This window comes from Squalius cephalus, assembly GCF_949319135.1.
Source record: "Squalius cephalus genome assembly, chromosome: 23".
Lineage (NCBI taxonomy): Eukaryota > Metazoa > Chordata > Actinopteri > Cypriniformes > Leuciscidae > Squalius > Squalius cephalus.
Genome location: NC_137144.1, coordinates 6,200,473 through 6,218,858, shown reverse-complemented (window position 1 = coordinate 6,218,858; position 18,386 = coordinate 6,200,473). Strand labels below are relative to the sequence as shown.

At 39.6% G+C, this 18,386-nt stretch overlaps 1 protein-coding gene across 4 annotated transcripts in view; it reads right to left on the bottom strand.

The window, feature by feature from the left end:
• The window catches only part of LOC307151419 (uncharacterized protein), a 100,008-nt gene that overhangs the window by 50,839 nt on the left and 30,783 nt on the right, over window positions 1–18,386 (bottom strand). For 2 of the 4 annotated variants that reach the window (XM_079859423.1, XM_079859424.1), the window contains exons 5-6: window positions 14,143–14,202; window positions 4,176–4,298 (exon numbers count right to left, since the gene is read on the bottom strand). In XM_079859423.1, coding sequence (XP_079715549.1) covers window positions 4,176–4,298; window positions 14,143–14,202 — 183 coding nt within the window. Of the gene's footprint in view, window positions 1–4,148; window positions 4,299–14,142; window positions 14,203–18,386 lie in introns of all 4 variants that reach the window. The other 2 variants (XM_079859421.1, XM_079859422.1) reach the window with 2 other exon arrangements.

The window sequence follows — 18,386 nt, the reverse complement described above, 5'->3', positions numbered from 1 at the left end:
AGTATCCCAGATAGCTTAGAAGAACTCGATATTGCGACAGAAACTTTTAACTCTCTCTTTTCCATCACTTTAGACACAGTTGCTCCATTGCGATTAAAGAAGATTAAAGAAAATAGATCAATGACGTGGTACAACGAGCACACTCAGGCCCTTAAGAGAGCAGCCAGAAAAATGGAGCGAAACTGGAAGAAAACAAAACTAGAGGTATTTCACATTTCATGGAAAGAGAGCTCGATTGCATACAGAGAGGCCTTATAAGCCGCTAGATCTGCTTATGTTGTCAACCCTACTAGAAGAAAATAAACAAAACCCTAGGTATTTATTTGAAACAGAGGCTAAACTAACGAAAAATAAAGCTTCAAGCTCAGAAGTTTCCAAGCAGCACAGCAGTAATGACTTTATGAACTTCTTCACTTATAAGATTGATAATATCAGGGAGAAAATTATAACTATGCAACCGTCTACTACAGTATCATTAGAGTCACCAATGATTTGCTCTTATCATCAGATCATGGTTGTATCTCTCTATTAGTGTTACTCGATATTAGTGCTGCATTTGACACTATCGACCACAACATTCTTTTAAATAGACTCGAAAATTATGTTGGCATTAGTGGAATTGCATTATCATGGTTTAAATTATACTTATATGACCATTATCAGCAGTAGCAGTAAATGAGGAGATGTCTTATCGATCACAAGTTCAGTATGGCGTACCACAAGGCTCAGTACTAGGACCGTTGCTATTCACTCTGTACATGCTACCCTTGGGAGATATCATTAGGAAGCATGGCATTAGTTTTCACTGTTATGCTGATGATACTCAGCTCTATATTTCTTCACACCCTGACGAAACTTACCAATTCACAAAATTAACGGAATGCATAGCGGATATAAAAAACTGTATGACTAGCAATTTCCTACTACTTAATTCTGAAAAAACAGAGCTTCTAATTATTGGACAAAAAACTTCCTCACGTAATAACCTAGAATACTGTCTAACACTTGATGGCTGCTCTGTCAAGTCTTCATCGTCGGTTAGGAACCTGGGTGTGCTCTTTGATACCAATCTTGACCATCTATGGCCATATTAGCCCGGTTCTGTCAACACTGCATTGGCTCCCTATTAAACATTGTATACATTTTAAAATATTGCTGATCACTTACAAAGCACTAAATGGTTTAGTTCCACAGTACTTGAGCGAGCTCTTAACGCATTATAGTCCTTCACGTCTATTGCGATCTCAAAATTCCGGCCAGTTGATAATACCTAGAATATCAAAATCAACTGCTGGCGGTAGATCCTTTTCCTATTTAGCACCACAACTTTGGAACAATCTTCCTAACATTGTCCGGGAAGCAGATACACTCTGTCGGTTCAAATCTAGACTAAAAACATAACTCTTTGGCCTAGCATACACATAACACATTATAGACTTCAATAATTCAATGTTAGGCTGCATAGTTTAGGTCAGCCGGAACCGGGAACACTCCCCATAAATCCTGATGTACTTGTTACATCATAAGAAGGATGGTGTCTATGCTAATTTTAGTCTCTCTGTTTATCCCGAGGTTTACCGCAGTCCACCGGATTCAGGCCGTATCCAGATCTGATGAAGGACCTGCGCCTGGACACGATGACAACGCAGTCCTGAAGTGTCAACCAGTCCCTCCTGTTTACTGAAGTCAGCCGGATCCCGGCCGGATCCAGATCAGATGGTGGACCTGCACCTGGACCCATCCATGACGTATCCCTGAAGTGCCACCTCATCAGCCCTGTGAAGGCCTCATCGACACGACAGCCATCGGCACTGATCCTCAACAAACTCGTCTCCATACCGGCGTGATGACTCCGACTTCCAACCAGATGGAACTGGATTAATATTCTGAATGTTCTGATCCAATCTGACTTCTGATCTGTAATGCTGCCTGGATCATAATCATACACTGGTTGCTCGTTGGCCCAAGGTTTTTTTCTCCATTCTGTCACCTGATGGAGTTTTGGTTCCTTGCCACTGTTGCCGTGGCTTTTGGCTTGCTTAGTTGGGGACATTTAATATTCAACAAAATTATTGATTAATTATCCGGTGGACGATGACGCAATTTTCTTATAGAAACAAACTTTGTTGTATTATTTTCATGGTATCACTGTGAAGCTGCTTTGAAAAAAGCGCTATATAAATAAAGGTGACTTGACTTGACTTCTGGGTCGCACTAGTAGTGATGTCATAGCCTGTTGCTGGTCATGCGGAAGCCTTCCCCATAGCGTCAAATCGACACAGTGCGAGTTCCCTTTCGAAAAGGAGCCAAATATGAAAGAGAAGGACCAGATGAGACAGAAACTCAAATAGATCGTTTATTCAAAATTGAAAATTCTGTCGTCATACTCACTCTCATGTCGGTCTAAACCCATAAGACTTTCATTCATATTTAGAAACAAATAAAGATATTTTTAATATTTGCTCATCATTTCTGTCAATTTATTGAAAGACATAAAAGTGATCCATATGATTCAGGCTGTTTCGGAAGCTCAAACGTGCGTGCAAGCATAAGAACCAATGAGGTTTTACTTAAGGGAAAAATAGATATTTAAGGGAAATTCTTAGGGTGTATGACGTTTCACCTAAAGAAACCCTTAAGGGTTATTTTTTGCGACACCCTTAAGCTTAAGGTTTTCCTTAAGGAAAACTTATGGGCATTCTTAAGGGAAAATTACACTTAAGGTGCTTTATGCAACTGGGCACTGGCATTCAGTGAATTTACAGTGAAATTAGTTGAGTTTTGCCAGAAAAAAATATTTCTAAAACTTTATTTTCAAGAAAAGGCAGGGTTTTTTTTTTTTTTTTTTTCAATGTCAGCCCAATTATGTGGTGTATTTATAACTGTAAAAATAATTGTTTGAGATTTTTAGCATATTTACAGTGTATTTAAATGAGTCACTTTTTTTTTTTTAACCTCAAGGTTCAAACAAGGGTCAGTAAGTTTAGTTTTTCATTACACACTTACAGTATATTGGCCTTGTCAAACTCAGCATTTATATTCAATGCTCAATAGTCAATTCTGTTATGAGAAAAAAAAAAAACAGTGGTTTATTAAAAATATTTGTATGGCCCTAAGGACAAGAATATTGATTGTAATGTGGCATGGTGCAATTATAATTGTTAGTTAAGGCGGTAATTAGATATTTTTGCACTGATCTTCAATCCAGAGCATTTTAAATATAACAAGGTTGACAAAATGTCTTTTGAAAATAATTATATTAATAATAATATTATATTTTTTTATAAAATATTAAAAAATATATATATATTTTTTTTTTCCAAATACATTTTCAGGTCACAAATGACACCGTTTTCTGTGAATGATCCATTAATATCTGGTAACAGTAGAGTAAAATAAGAATCTATTAGCATTAGCAGTAGCTACGGAGGTGGTAAATGTTCTTGTCAGTTGCTCTACAGCAACCCTGCAAGCATCTAGCAGCGCCAGCCGTTCCCTGTCATCCTCTCCGCCGTGTAAATTCACTAAACTTCATGGAAATTTAATAAGTGCTGCTGCTTTGGGCCTCCCTCCCGTAGAGCCGCCAACCGCTGCTGCTGCCAGGCACATATGTGATGATTTACAACCAGACACAAGTCTACCACCTTCCTTCTTTTCCCCCTTCTCCGTTTTCTGTGTCCAGCCATCTCCCTTGTTTCGGAAGTGTGTGTAAGTGGCAGAATACACAGCCTTGGGGCCAAAGGCTTCTGAAGTTAAGCCAGTACAGGCTGCGCTTGCATCCAGGGGACAAACAATATCTGGAAGTCGTCAGTGTGTTTTCTTTTCTTTTCTCTTCACCTTTAAAGAAGACCCTCTCTGTTCCCCTAACACTATCAGGCAGCAAAACGCTCCTGGTCAAACAACAATCCGTTCCTGTCTGAGTCTTTTCATCCTGCCCTAAATCTTCAAAAGAGACACTCTCTGGTTCTATGCAGTAACGTAATCCTCATCCTAATTAGCTTGACCCTTACAATAGAGGAAACACAACCGCTGCAATCCTCCAGTTGCTACACAAATTACTGGTCATCACGAAATGGTAGTACTGGCACCATACACAGAATATTAAATCATGATTTTTAGTTACATTATAGAAACATTTGCATTTTTACAAGTAAAACGCAATTGTGCAGACTCACCTTTTTGGAGAGGAGTGTGGGGTCCTGTTGCAGAAGCAGGTACAGGGTCGTTACGTTTCCCAGCGCCGCACACCGCAGCCACTCCCTCTCGATGGGCTCCATCTGTACCCGATGAAACAGTGACTGCAAACAAGATATGGAAACAAGCCATAAAGACTGAGAAAATGAGTTCACACACTGTAAAATACAAGTGATTCTAACTAACACTTTTTAGTTAACTTTACTTAATGTCTTATCTTAATTGAAAAAATATAGTAATCTGTATTATTCACATACTACGCCTTTTTTAGTAGTTAAGATTAATTGATTGGTTTGAGTACCATTTGGTCAAGCAAAAAAATCTTGCTTGTAAATAACTATTTTTCTTTATTATATGTTCCTTGGTAAGTACCAGTGAACTTTCTTTAAACAGTCTGTGATAAGCTATCTAAGCTTATCACAGACTGTTTAAAGAAAGTTCACTGGTACTTACCTCGCAGTAAAGTACTAAAAAACTAGACACCACTCGCTGAATTCATGTCAACAAGCATACTGCTATTTAAAATGTTTATAATTGCACATTAATTCACAGACAATAGTTGTCTCCCAAATTATGTACTATACATACTATCCACATATACTATGCATTATGTCTAGTGTATACATTTTTTATAAGGTTATTTTATCATCCAGCATTAGAGTCTGATAGCCCCTCTCCTTCTGCTTGTGAGGAAAGCTGAGACACTTTTCTTCCCCCTGACTAAATAAGTATATCATACGGGAATTTGAAGGTCACTATTTTTTCTTATTGGAATTTTTAAGTGTTAATAATACACTTCTCAGACTCTTTGTACTATAAAATGGCATACAATTGGGACGAAATGGGAAGTTCCTAAATATTTTTTTTTAAAAAGAGTAGCATATTGTTCATACTTTGCAGTATGTAATAATAGGCAGTACACTAGTGTTCCATTCCAAAGCATCTGACTGCCATTCCTGTACTATAAAGTCAGTTATAATACTCCTTCTAGTTTTGACCTTTCTTCATTTCTAATCTAAGGTCGGTTCCAGGCAGCCTCCCTCTAAACAGAACCAGACAGAGTTTCTTGTCACACTGATCAATGACCTGTGACCAAGTCTGGGGCCCTGCTGATGCCCGTGGCCAGCACAAGGGCCCCGTTGTTCAATCTGACAGAACGCGTCAGGGATCCAATACCCAGATAACAGGATCCGAGGGAAGACCGTGGATCGCAACACCACTAATCCTTCTGTTTAGCACCTGTTTATGATATGACAAATTGAAACCCCCACCGTGAAGGTCCTGACATTATTGCATTTCTGTTCAAAACATTAATTCAACATGGCAACTGAGGGGCTGCCGATTAGAGCAAGGGGCCGAGCGTGTATATTGACATATGTATCTGATAAAGGGAATATAGATCTGAACCCTAAAAAAAACAAATACTTCACAGGGTTATATTAGAAACAAACAAAGAAAGAAAGGAAAACTAGAAGAGGAAAAGGAGGTTTTTGGCAGAGGCTAGGATCCTGTGGCCTTGCCCCACTGTGACCTCTGACCCCGCGTTAAAGGCAGAGCGTGCAGAAAGACGGAGGAAAGCGTCTGCAGATCAAAAGGAGCTGACAGATGAAGGCGAGGGGTCTGCGTGACCTTGACTCTTAAACTTCAGCTGCGTCTCCAGACGAGAAAACACTGATGTGAGCTCCATTCATCTGTTTGCTAGCAACACCCAATGCCAGATAACATAAGCTGCTAATTAAAGACAGCTCATTAGAAAGCAACCAGATACGCCACAATCTAAAGTGTGCCATTAAAATGTTGTGCATAGCATTGCTAGGCATCATAGGACCATTTAACATTCTCAAAATGCTATGACTTACTTATTTGATCATAATAATTGCTGGAAACTCAAGCCAAGGGAGAACAAAGATGGTCCCTGCAAATACGTCACAAGCACACTCAGATGCACATCCCATGATGCCTTGTGCTGAGGAAATTCCTGCTGTGAGAGGGGAGACCCCAATAACAAGATCTATAAAAATAACTGTGACATCCTGTTGCTATGGTCAACAAACAGCGAGATGATTGATGAAGACTAACTGCTGCAGTGATGGACATTGCGAGATATCTCTCCAAGACTGCCTGTCTTACCTCAGCCCTTACGGACACATGAAAGCTCTGAAGTCTCGCTCTCAGACAGATCAGATGTCAGAGCTCCGTTTTCCCGCTCCAGGTGTTTATTTAGTTGTTTTTTTCAGCAACTTGTTCAGGTTTACAAGCCTCAAGTCTCAAAGAGGCCATTATTACTGGAAAACCATGTTAAAACAGCCATTAAACGCAATTATATTTCATAAATACGATTATAAAATGCCTATCCAATCTAGAATATGAAGAGGGGAATTCACTAAGAATTTCACCCACTGACAGCACTTGCAGTTTATTTTTTTAGACTGCAGTTGATCATTTATTATTAACAAAGATTTCAAATATGTCCCTCCACATTATGCATCCACCTTGTTACCACCATAATTTTATGCAATTTGAAGTAATAAACTATTCCATATTAAATATTTGTATACTTTCAGGGAATGAATTCATGAAGAAGCAAAAGTCTCCTCTTTTGATCACTTCAATCAACCCTGGTTTCACAGACAGGGCTTAGATTAAGCCAGGATTAGCACTTTGTTCAATTAGGACATTTAAGAAGCTTTTATAAACATGCCTTAGAAAAAACATCACCGATCTCTATCTTGAGACAAAACAATGGCAGTGATATATTTTAAGATAAATCAGTGCAAGTTGCTTTCAGTTAAAACAGCTCAAACATGCATTTTAGTCTGGGACTAAACTTAAGCCTTGTCCGTGAAACCGGTCACTAATGGTTTGTTATATTTGTCAGTAGAGAACGATCCTGAAATGCCAACCCTGTTACTATGATTTTGTATAGTAAACATTTGATAATTAAAGCAGATAATTGTAAATATCATTTTAAACTTATCTTTCTAATAAGAACCTTGTAGTTGTCATGATTTTTGGTGTAAACTGTAACCCAGACAACCCTGTTATTTTCAACCCTGTTACCATTTCTGAATGCATATTGTATCCTATCAAATGTTAAAATTAAATAATTTAAGTTGTGATGGCACACAGTGGCATTTATTAACACTTTATTAAAATGTATTAAAAAATGATTTGTCTGATAGTTTAAATGTTTAACATTTACACTTATGTATTTGGCCAACTCAGTACTCAATATATTCAATATATTGCTTTAAAGCAGCAGCTTTACATTATTAATCATGAAAAAAACAGTGTCTCTTTCAATTAGAATAACAGCGTAATCAATTAGAATAACAGCGAATAAAGCGGCTCCAGTGTGTTCGTGTTTTTATTTGCGGACGTCTGACCTCGACGGACTGAACAGAAGAAATGGACTGGAGAAGATTTACATGTCAAAGAATGTGGAGCCTGACTATTACGTCATCGCCACACACCAATGATAGGCCAATTTGACCTGGTTTTCGCTTTAACAACTGTGTATTTCCAAAGTAAAAAATTTCAATAATATCAGAAACCTTTAAATGGTAACATGCATCAACAGAACTTCATGTTAATCTCTTAAATAGTGTATTTTTACGAGTAACGGTCAACAAAACCCTACTCAACATGCCCATGTCTTGTGCACATGTATATGTTTTGACACCAAGACTAGAGCAAAGGTTCAAGACATTTAACATTATATGCATGTTCTGCATGAAACGCGAATGTTTTAGTTCACCTATATGTGGGTTGGGTAAAAAAAAAAGCAATATTTTCTGCTAACAATAACAATATGCTAAATCACAAGTGAGCTGGAGGTGAGTCAGGTCTACTCTTGAACATGTGAAGTACCGTGCTGGCACACCAAACCCAACGGCCTGGTGAACTCATCCCAGCGTGATCTCACTGAAGGTGCTGTTCAGACAGTGAATGCTAACATGGATATGGCCGAGCTGGGACGCTCACTCTGTTAGCATTGACAGAATGAGACAGCTAGGTCAGTGTCCCGCTCGCCGGGAGAGCAGATACCATATCAGCAAGTTTTGTGCCCTTTGTGTGGACACCAGGGATGGAGGAGAAACATGCTGTAGCTTATGCTACATACACTAAGTGATATGAGTCAGCTACTGATTCATTACCTTAGTTTAGCTAAACTAGAAGGCTAGAAACTAGCTATTTTTTTGCCAACAATTCTTTGTTTCTTACATATTTAAAAAATAAAATACAAAAAAAGCAGAGTGTGGGTGTATCTACACCGTTAAAAAACTTAAGACCACATAAACAAATTGGTTCTCTGTGACATATTTTGCGATGCCTTCAACAATCTGCTGCCTCAAACAGGGTGTACTTATGGGGTTTTCTTCATGAACGAAGTAGGTAAGGTTGAGGTCAGGACTTGAGCCCTGCTGAGAATTTATCACCCCAACATAAAATTAACAAGAGAAAGGAGCCGTAATTGGCAGGCCAGTTGGTACCCGGCCAATAAAGTTTACAGCAAAGTTAAAATGAAAGTTTACAAGAGACAAACTCCCCTCGTTTATTCTGAAATTAATGTCTTTGGTTGTTTATGGCACTGTTGCCTTCTAACATCTATTTTGAAAGAAATGCTCCCAGAAACAAGTTTATGGAGTAGTTTATTATGTGGTCTCAAAATTCATGGGCATAAATCGTAAATGCTCTGTATTTGATTTTCTGTATTGCTTGATGATGAAAGCCTGAAGACAGAGATTTGCCCATTAACTCAAGCTCAAAGTACACTTCCTTTTGACACAAATACTTAGCGTATGTATAAAACTTAATGCAAAGCCTTTTTAAGTATACTCCATTTGATAGCTTGTGTGAACACAAGCGGTCGACTCATGCAAACTAGAAAGTTTCGTCCTTTTCTATTGTCTGCATTTCTCTGCACTGTTGTGACCAATGAAAATGTCTTTCCACTCTTAAAAAATAAAATTGCATGCATCTTTGAACCCACTCACAAAAGCGCTGTTCTGTTTCTTTTGTTGCTTTTTCGACCGTGAAACAATGGCCCAGACCGTGTTGCCACCTTTTGGACCAACTAATTAGTGCAAAAAATTCAAGGCATATGTGCGAGCTGAGCAAACGTTTAGAAATATCAGGCTGTGCAAGTACAGTAAACGCATAATGCTGATGATGAAATTTACATCACATGTACTGTAAGTATACATTAGAGTATGAGTAAACAGCAAAGTATACTTTGGACTTTCAAAAATTTCAGTCCTATTTTACTCACCTTCACGTGATTTCAAACCAACATGATCTAAAATATAAAAGTATAAAATAAATGCAGAACATCATTGGCCTTGGTGGGTAAAGAGTATGCAGCAGCAGGTCAGGCTGGTGCATGTCTTCATACTATGTCCATCTTGCAAGCATGGACTGAGGCTGATCTGCTTAGAGACTTGGATGAAAGCGTGGGGGTGGGCCCAGATGCTATTAAAGTACAGTGCCCGGGCAACAGATTTGTCTCTCCGGGCCACCAAGGAGACAGCCAGAGTCATCTGTCGATCTTTAGCAGCCCTGGTGGCCACGGAGAGGCATCTTTGGTTAAATCTATCTGGGCCTTTTTGGCGACGCTGTCACTTTAGTCTTCAAGAGGTTTCAGGAGGCAAAGAAGCAAGCGGTGGCATTCCAGAGGTATCTCCCTCGCCAAGCTCTGCTCTCAGCAGTCCCTGCCATCTATGAGCTTCTCGTATAGGATGTACAGAAACAGAGTGTCGCCTCCATAGCCCCAAACCTGCCCCCCACCCCCCCCAAAAAAAAGGGGGTTGGGGCATCACTCTCACACAAAGCTATCTAGGGGTAGAACATATCATCATTATTTCCAAAAAGGCTTTGGCTAAGAGGTCTTGACACATGTGGCACCCTCCGGGGTGAAATGGCTTTTATATTCATCATCCGGTGCCTGCTTTTCCTGCCACCTCTGGTGCTTCAGGGGCACAGTGGTTTCTAGTGTGTTCAGGTCTCAGTGTCCGCCTGAAGATGTTGCAGCACTGGGAGACTCGCCCTCTCAGAGGAGGGCTTTAGAGAAGCCAGTTCAGTTGTTCCCTGCCGTCTTCCACTTCAGGGTGCCAAGCTGACTACTCGAAGACAGTGCGTCCTGCAGACTATAGAAAGAGGCTACAGAACTTAGTTTGGTTCTCATCCGCCTCGGTTCAACAGGATCCTGCCCACAGTGGTAGGTCCCAGGAAGGCTCTGGTAATAGAACAAGAAGTCATAGCTCTTTTGAGGAAGGTGCCCAAAGAATTTGTTCCTCCTCCCGGGGGAGAGTCCGAGTTCTACAGCTGGTACTTTATCGTTCTGAAAAAGGATGGGGGGTTACGTCCAATTCTAGATCTGTGTCAGCTGAATCGCATGTTAAAAACATTCAAGTTCAAGATGTTAATTTTGAAACTAATCGTGACTCAAATCAGATCCAAAGACTGGTTTGTTATGATAGATCTTAAGGATGTATACTTCAATATATCCATCCTTTCTTGACACAGGAAGTTCCTCAGGGGCGCTTTTTGGGGGCAAAGCTTACCAGTATAGAGTTCTTCCTTTCTGTCTAGCATTGTCATCCGTAACTTCACGGAAAGCGTAGATGCAGCTCTGGCCCTGTTGCGACCCCAAGGCATTCGCGTACTGACCTTTATCAATGATTGATTGATTCTGGCTCAATCAGAGCAAATCAATTAGTAGTCTGCCACCTGCTCATATTGAATCAATCCTTTCAGCCATAAACAAGATAAAGCTAGGCCACTGTCAAACAGTTTTAAAGACTGTTAGGTCTGATGGTAGCTGCATCCAGTGTAATACCTTTTGGCCTGCCATACATGAGAACTTTGCAGTGGTGGCTCAGGACCAAGAGGTCTTCCCCCAAGGGGCAACCCGTTTCGCATGATCAAGGTTACGTGCAAGTGCCTTCGAACCATGGTTATGTGGAAGAAGCCTTGGTTCTTGTCCCAGGGTTGCGTGTTGATGGGTGCTTTTGACAGACGGGGGAGTGCTTATGACAGCCCTCGCGGGCTGGGGAGTGATTCTAGAGGGTCATCATTTCTTGTGGCAAATAAAATGCCTGGAAATTATGGCTGTTGTTCTGGCTTTGAAACATTTCCTTCAAGACCTCAAGGGTCAACATTTGCTTGTCCGGACAGACAACACATCGGTGGTCACTTGCATAAAACATCAAATGCTCGTGCCCCATTAGCAAATTGCCATACCAGATCCTCCTGTGGGCCCAGGTCAAGCTGCTCTCACTGAGGCCGGTGTACATCCCTGAGAACCTGAATCAGACATTCTGTGAAAGCAGGGGCTGAGGCCCGGGGAATGGAGACTCTACCCCAAGGTGGTGAAAATGATTTGGAGGGAGTTTGGCCAGGCGGAAGTGGCCAAACTCCCTCACACATCCATCCGTAACTAGGATTGGATGCCATGGTGCAGACGTGGCCAAGGCTGCATCTTTACACCTTTCCCCCGATCTCACCTTTCTCCAGATCTCCCGGGAGTTCCAGATAGGGTTTTATCAAATATGAAAAGCCTCTTTCTGTCCGGCCCGACTATGGTTTTTGGACCTGACTTCCTTCCTCAACGGCTCTCTGTGGGAGATTCCCATCAGGAGGGACCTTCTGTCACAGGCATTGAGCACAAATTTACTCCCCACCCAGAATTGTGGAAACTGTGGGTTTAGCCTCTGAGGGGGCCAATTTCTTAAACTCTGGTCTCTCAGTGGACTTAAGGACTTAACGGAGACATTTGTAAGTCCAGAAGACCGAAAGTGCATATGAAGTGAGCCATTTGGGACAGGGCCTAGGAGACCTTCAGGCCCTGTCATTTGCCCCTTTGTGTTTGGAGTTTGCACCTGGCATGGTGAAAGCTTTTCTATTAGTGATGTGCCTGAAACCAAATACTATGTTCTGAAAGGAAATTACGCATTCTACGGAGCCTCTAAAGGGAGGAAAAAAATATATTTCAATATTTTTGCATTCTCAATTATATAGTTGGGTAATTACTGAATATTGTATATCATTTGCGGATACCAGGGAGCTGCTATTAATATGCAGGGTATTTAAATCGCTTTTAAATGTGCACTCACTTTTCACTTTTACTTTCAAATTCGCCATCACATATACAGGAGTCAGCGGTATTTACCACACATTTTACAAGATAAGATATTTGTCAATCTGTTGCACACCAAATCCTCAAACATCGTCCTGTCAGTCATCTTTCCTTACTATCTTCATGTAATAAGTGAAATCTGATGTACTGTGATGTAACCGACTACTGCACCAAACCTCACCATGTCCCTTTAAGGTCCCCACTAATGTGGTGCGATCTATAGTGTTGCTGGCCTTTTGCCCTCCTGCCTTTTGGACGCTAGACCAGGAGAAGCTAAACTTGCCCAGTCAGGGCACTGGATGTTTATGTCCAAAAAGCTGCCCTGTGGCAAAAGTATGATCAATTGTTCATGTGCTTTGGGTCACCTAGACAATAAACCACAGCAACCAAGTGAAGGAAGAGCAAGTGAATAATCGAGGCCATTTCTCTTGCATAAGAGGCGTGTAGACAAACTTCACCTATGGCTGTCAGAGCTCATGCAACTAGAAGTATGGTGGCTTCCAAAGCCTTGTTGTCAGGGATATCCCTAAAAGTTTGTTATGCGGTGGGCTGGTCTTCTCCTTACACATTTGTGAGGTTCTCCGACCTAGACTTGGACTCCAGACCTAGACTTGGACACTGGGTCCCGGGTGCTCATGTCCTAGGTTGTGCTCGCCAGAATTTGCATGATTGCTAATCCTTGAATGTGTAAACACAAAATAACATCACAAATGTGAAAAAAAAAAAAAAAACAGTACAGCAATCAATAATATTACACATGTCTGACATTTCTGTAAGATTGTCATACTCACTAACATGAAACACTATCTTTCTGAAGTGCTGTAAAAACACATCAGAAGTTGGCTATATGGGCAATTTAAGGGTTTCTCTGTTGGCCGTGTTGTGTTGTCTCTCGCTGAGTTTGTATTAATGAGCTTTTCCCTTCATCAATGACACTCAGGGTCGTGCCGCTGACGGCAAAGTTCACAGCCCTGTTTACAGCTCAGGTGAGAGATGCTTGGGGAAGAGGTGTCACCTCTACGATAATTAAAAAACCCAAGCATTCACTGAGGGGGCTGTCCTTCAAACGCCTGCATGCGGTTCTGGGAGAAGACTGTTTCTATACTCTGCCAGGAAATGGTTTGAGAAATGTGCAAAATTGCCTGAAATAGAACTCAATCCTCTCCTCCAAACACTGTGTGGTATGGTTTATCGATTTATGATAATAACAGTTCATGCAGCGTTATATAAAATACAGCATGATGCAATACGATGTAACAACCACATTTGAAGATTCTACATACATCTACTGTTTGTAGTGTTCGTCATTTGTATTTTACTGTTGGATAAAAGTGTCTACTAAAAATAATTAATATTATGGAGCTGTCTAAATAAAGAAATAAACATATATGGTCATGGCGGACTAGATCTGCTACACTGCTTCTGCTTTTGTTGGGCTTGCTACTGCCAATAGATACACAGACACGCTAAGGTAAGCATTTAAGATTTGCTGCTGCTGCTGAATAAATATACATACAAATATCTAATAGCAGATCTATACAGATGGATCTGAGTGAGAGCTTCAGAGTAACAACGAACACTGAACCCGACTATTCAAATGTTGAGAAAATAATCTCATTGGCTGTAGAATTAGCAGAAGCCAATCAGCTTGTGCCATGTGGTATTAGTGTGATTGTTTGCAAATTGCATGCAAAGGACCTATCAGCCTGTGCCATCTAGAGTTTATGATTGAACTAGATGTACATTTTATATGTATTATATTATTTTATTTTAATTTATTTGTTTTTTAAAGATGGAAGAGATTGACATACCATAACTGAAGATGCTGTGATACTCCTAGTGTCTTCCTCAGGTCCATCCTGTTCATCACTCTGTACAACACATAAAAACACAGTTAAAAAAATATAATACTGTAACTAAGAATCAATTTAATATTTTTAAAGGGGCCAGAAAATTATTTTTTTCATTTGATTCTAATAATATAGATGTACAGTACTTTGTGCCATACAGTAATGTCCATTTAGTGCAACTATTGAAAGTAAACTGTAAGAAATGACTCATGAAATATTCATGATTATGACATCAAAACCATGAGCTCATATGACCATCCACATTTACATTTTAAAGTTACAGTGGCAAAAACAGTGTTTGATTGTAAAGATCAGGGTGGAAAATAGTCATGGAACATTATTTGTTACTGTGTTTGGTAGAGGAACCTTGACTAACATTATAAGTGGACGTCAGGCTGGAAAATGGAAAAGATAATTCCATGCTTATACAACTTATATGATGCCACTCAAGTGCTCATCTTTCTGTGTCTCATTATGTGCTGCCTCCTGATGTTATGATGGACATTCAGACGCTACAGGAAATGTGTTAAATGGCAGATGAGCAGTCACAGGAGAATAGTGGAAACAAGGGATTTCACTCTCTCAAACACACAAATACGTTTCTTTATTCAGTATTCAATATTATATTCAATATCACTATGAAAGACTCAAACGTTTATGTTTGTTAGTAAAATACTACTATTGCTATGGTACATACTCAATTGAACAAAAACCATAGTACTTAATAGTTAATATATGACTAACCACATGTTTTCTGTTTACAACAATTGTTCCAAACATTTTAGTTTGACTGTAAGTACATAGTAGTTAAAGAGATACCTAATATAAAGTGTTTTTTATTTATACATTTCACATCCATCCATACCACCATTTCCTATAGGATGTAAGAGAATTAGATCAACAGAATAATCAATAATGTGCATATACCCATGAACAAAATGGCCATATTTTAGCACAAAGTCTTTCTCTCTTTTTCCACACAAACAAACAGTCTATCTCTCTTTCTCCTGTCAAACAGCAGTGAAATGTGGGTTTCTGACAGCTAGAAAGGCCTGCAGTTTCACACCGCTGTACTGTCAGGCAGAAGAGTCCTCACTGAATTTAAAACAGACTCCACTTCATTTGAGAAAAAAAATGGTAAAAGTGAAAGCGATGTCTCTTTCAATATTTATAGTTTTTTTTTTTTTATGTTTATCTTAATTTAGTTTGGATGAGGTCTGCACTTTTAAAAAGGATAGTTCTGTCATGAAAACTCTGAGTGTTTGGTATGGTGATGGATATGACAATCTTTCGAGGGAACTCGTGCTGCGTCGATGACACTTTGGGAACGCCCCTGCGTGATTGCGTCTGAAGCACATGTGTCAACTAGTCCAATGGCGAGCATGAGCGTCACGGGCGGGTGACGTCATGACCAGGAAAGGATAAAAGCACATCTGGACTGACCAGCGCTAACTTCTGTGCCTCAGGAAGCGCTCTGTGGTACAAACTGTCTGTCTTATTTATTGTTGTCTGTCACAATATATATACAGCTCAATCTAAGATATTATGGCGTCCAAACAGTCTTACAAGTTGTGTGCACAGGTGGAGATACACACGAACTTTGTGTGATGTGTTTGGGAGCGGAGCATGCTCTGTCAGCCTTCGAGAGGGCTGATTGTGAGCATTGTGAGAGGCTGCCGCTTCGCACGCTCCGCTCTCGCTTGTCACGCTCATTCTCGCCACTGGACTAGTTGACACATGTGCTTCAGACGCAATCATGCGCGTTCCCAAAGCGTCATTGACGCAGCGTCTCATTCCCTACTCAGGGAACTAGGGTTACAGACGTAACCTGAGACGTTATTGCGGCTGCTGCTGCAGATCAAGTATTGGTACTGCCAATACATACACGACACATTGCTGTGAGCAAGTAAGTAACATGCTGCTGCTGTACAATATACCGTACATGAATTACCCATAGCAGATCTATAGTGGTGGAGCTGGGGTAGGAGGAGGGTTTCTGAAAGCGCATTGCAACTGCTACAGCCAATGTTGACCAGTGTTTAAATTTTGAGCAGCGAGCTCATTGGCTACTGATCCAGCAGGAACCAATCAGCTGTGCCCTACTGAAAATGATGTGACTGCATGCAGATTGAGTTAAGGACCAATCAGCCTGAGCCATCTAGATTGTCATGAGAGAACTTTGAATTTCTGACTTACTATTTCTATTTTACGAATATGCAAGTTCATACAAGTTCATATGATGTGATGTGATTCATATGAAAATGTGCGATTTGAATAAATTAATTAAGTATGAAGCTTCATGCCCAACCCCATCCCTGAACCTGCTGCCCAGTGGGGTGAGAGCAGATCATATGAAAAGTACACAAATGGGGATGTACAAATCATACGAAGATGCAACAAATTAAAATAGTTAGAAACTGTTGTGAAAATGTGTTAGATGAACCACATTCGAATTTACTGTAAAATGTCAATAAACACACTTTTACTTTGACCATATTAACACATATACAGTAGATACTACATTGCTTAGTAAACATTAACATATAGTGCATTCGGAAAGTATTCACAGCGCTTAATTTTGCAAAGATTTCAAACAAACTTCTTTCACGTTGTCATTATGGGGTATTGTTTGTAGAATTTTGAGGAAAATTATTAATTTAATCCATTTTGGAATAAGGCTGAAACATAACAAAATGTGGAAAAAGTGAAGCGCTGTGAAAACTTTCCGGATGCACTGTAAACTCAGCTTTTATAGAAAACATGAGACACTTTTCATTTTGACGATAGAAAAACAATGATAGAGCCCCTTGTGGCATTACTGAGCATAGAACATGTATTTGTTTTATGTTATGAATTGTGCTGTTTTGGGCATCTGTTTCCATATATCTATGTAGACTATGTTTTAGGCAGGCCTAAGAGTGCAGTGTCAATGTCAACAGACAAAATATAAAACTGGTTCTTATTTTGGCTTTTGAATTGTATACACATAAAATACAAGGTGTCTTACCTTGTACAGTGTTTCTATGGCATAATGATTAATATGTCTTCAGGCATGAACAAAAAGAAAAGTAATTCCATGATTAAAAGCCCAAAGCTAAACATGGGAATAGTACATTTTTATTCATAATCTATGAGATTTAGCGGGCCATTTACATATCTAAATGATTTACATATGGTACAGAGACCCTCTAGTCATAAATAATTTAATATCACAACATTTCCTGAAGGAGTAGCTCGTCAGGGCCACATTAAACTTTAATTACTCTGTTAAAATCACAGTTATGATTCAATAACTTGCTAGGAAAACTAAATGTACCTCAACAGATTACTGAGATGGAAATAATAGCAGTGGACAAAAACAGACAGAGGAATGGGGGAGGGAGAAAGACGGGAGGATGGATAGAAGGGAAGCCAAAGAAGGGATATGCATGTGTGTGTGTGTGTGTGTGTGTGTGTGTGTGTGTGTGTGTGGCCTGGTAACCCTACATTATGGAGTCAAAATTTCCCCATAAAGATGGCAATATCCAAAATCCTTGTCCTTGTGGTCTCCAACAGGAAAATAGTTTATAAATCATACTAAGTGTTGTTTTTTTATGAAAATCTAAAAATACAGAAAGTTTTGTGTGATGGGAAAATTTAGGAGTAGGTTTAGGGATATACAGAATATACAGCTGGTACAGTATCACAATCATTATGCCTATGGTATGTCCCAATTTAACATGAAAACCCAACAATTCCTCAAGTATTACCAAACACGAACAAGGAATTACTCTAATTATGCAAAAGTTTTATTACAGTATGCTACAGTGAAAAGCATGATAACTCCCTAGTAATGACTGAAGACATTGTAAGCGTTTGAGGTTTTCATAAGGTTTTAGATAGTAAAGACTCAAGTGTTACTACATCCTTCTAAAGGAATTACTGGCCATTTGGAACAGTATCCTAAAGTGAAGATCATGGTAACCCACTAGTAATGACTCAAGTGTTATAAAATCCGTCAGACAAAAACCTCAAAAGTTTACAATGACTTAAGTAATTACAAGAGGGTTATAATGCTTTTCACTTTAGAATACTGTTCCAAATAATTAGTAATTCCTTCTAAAGATTTGGTAATACTTGACTCATTGCTAGTGGGTTACCAAGATCTTCACTTTCAAATTAATAATACATTATGGCCGATCCTCAATCTAAGACTGCTGAACCAC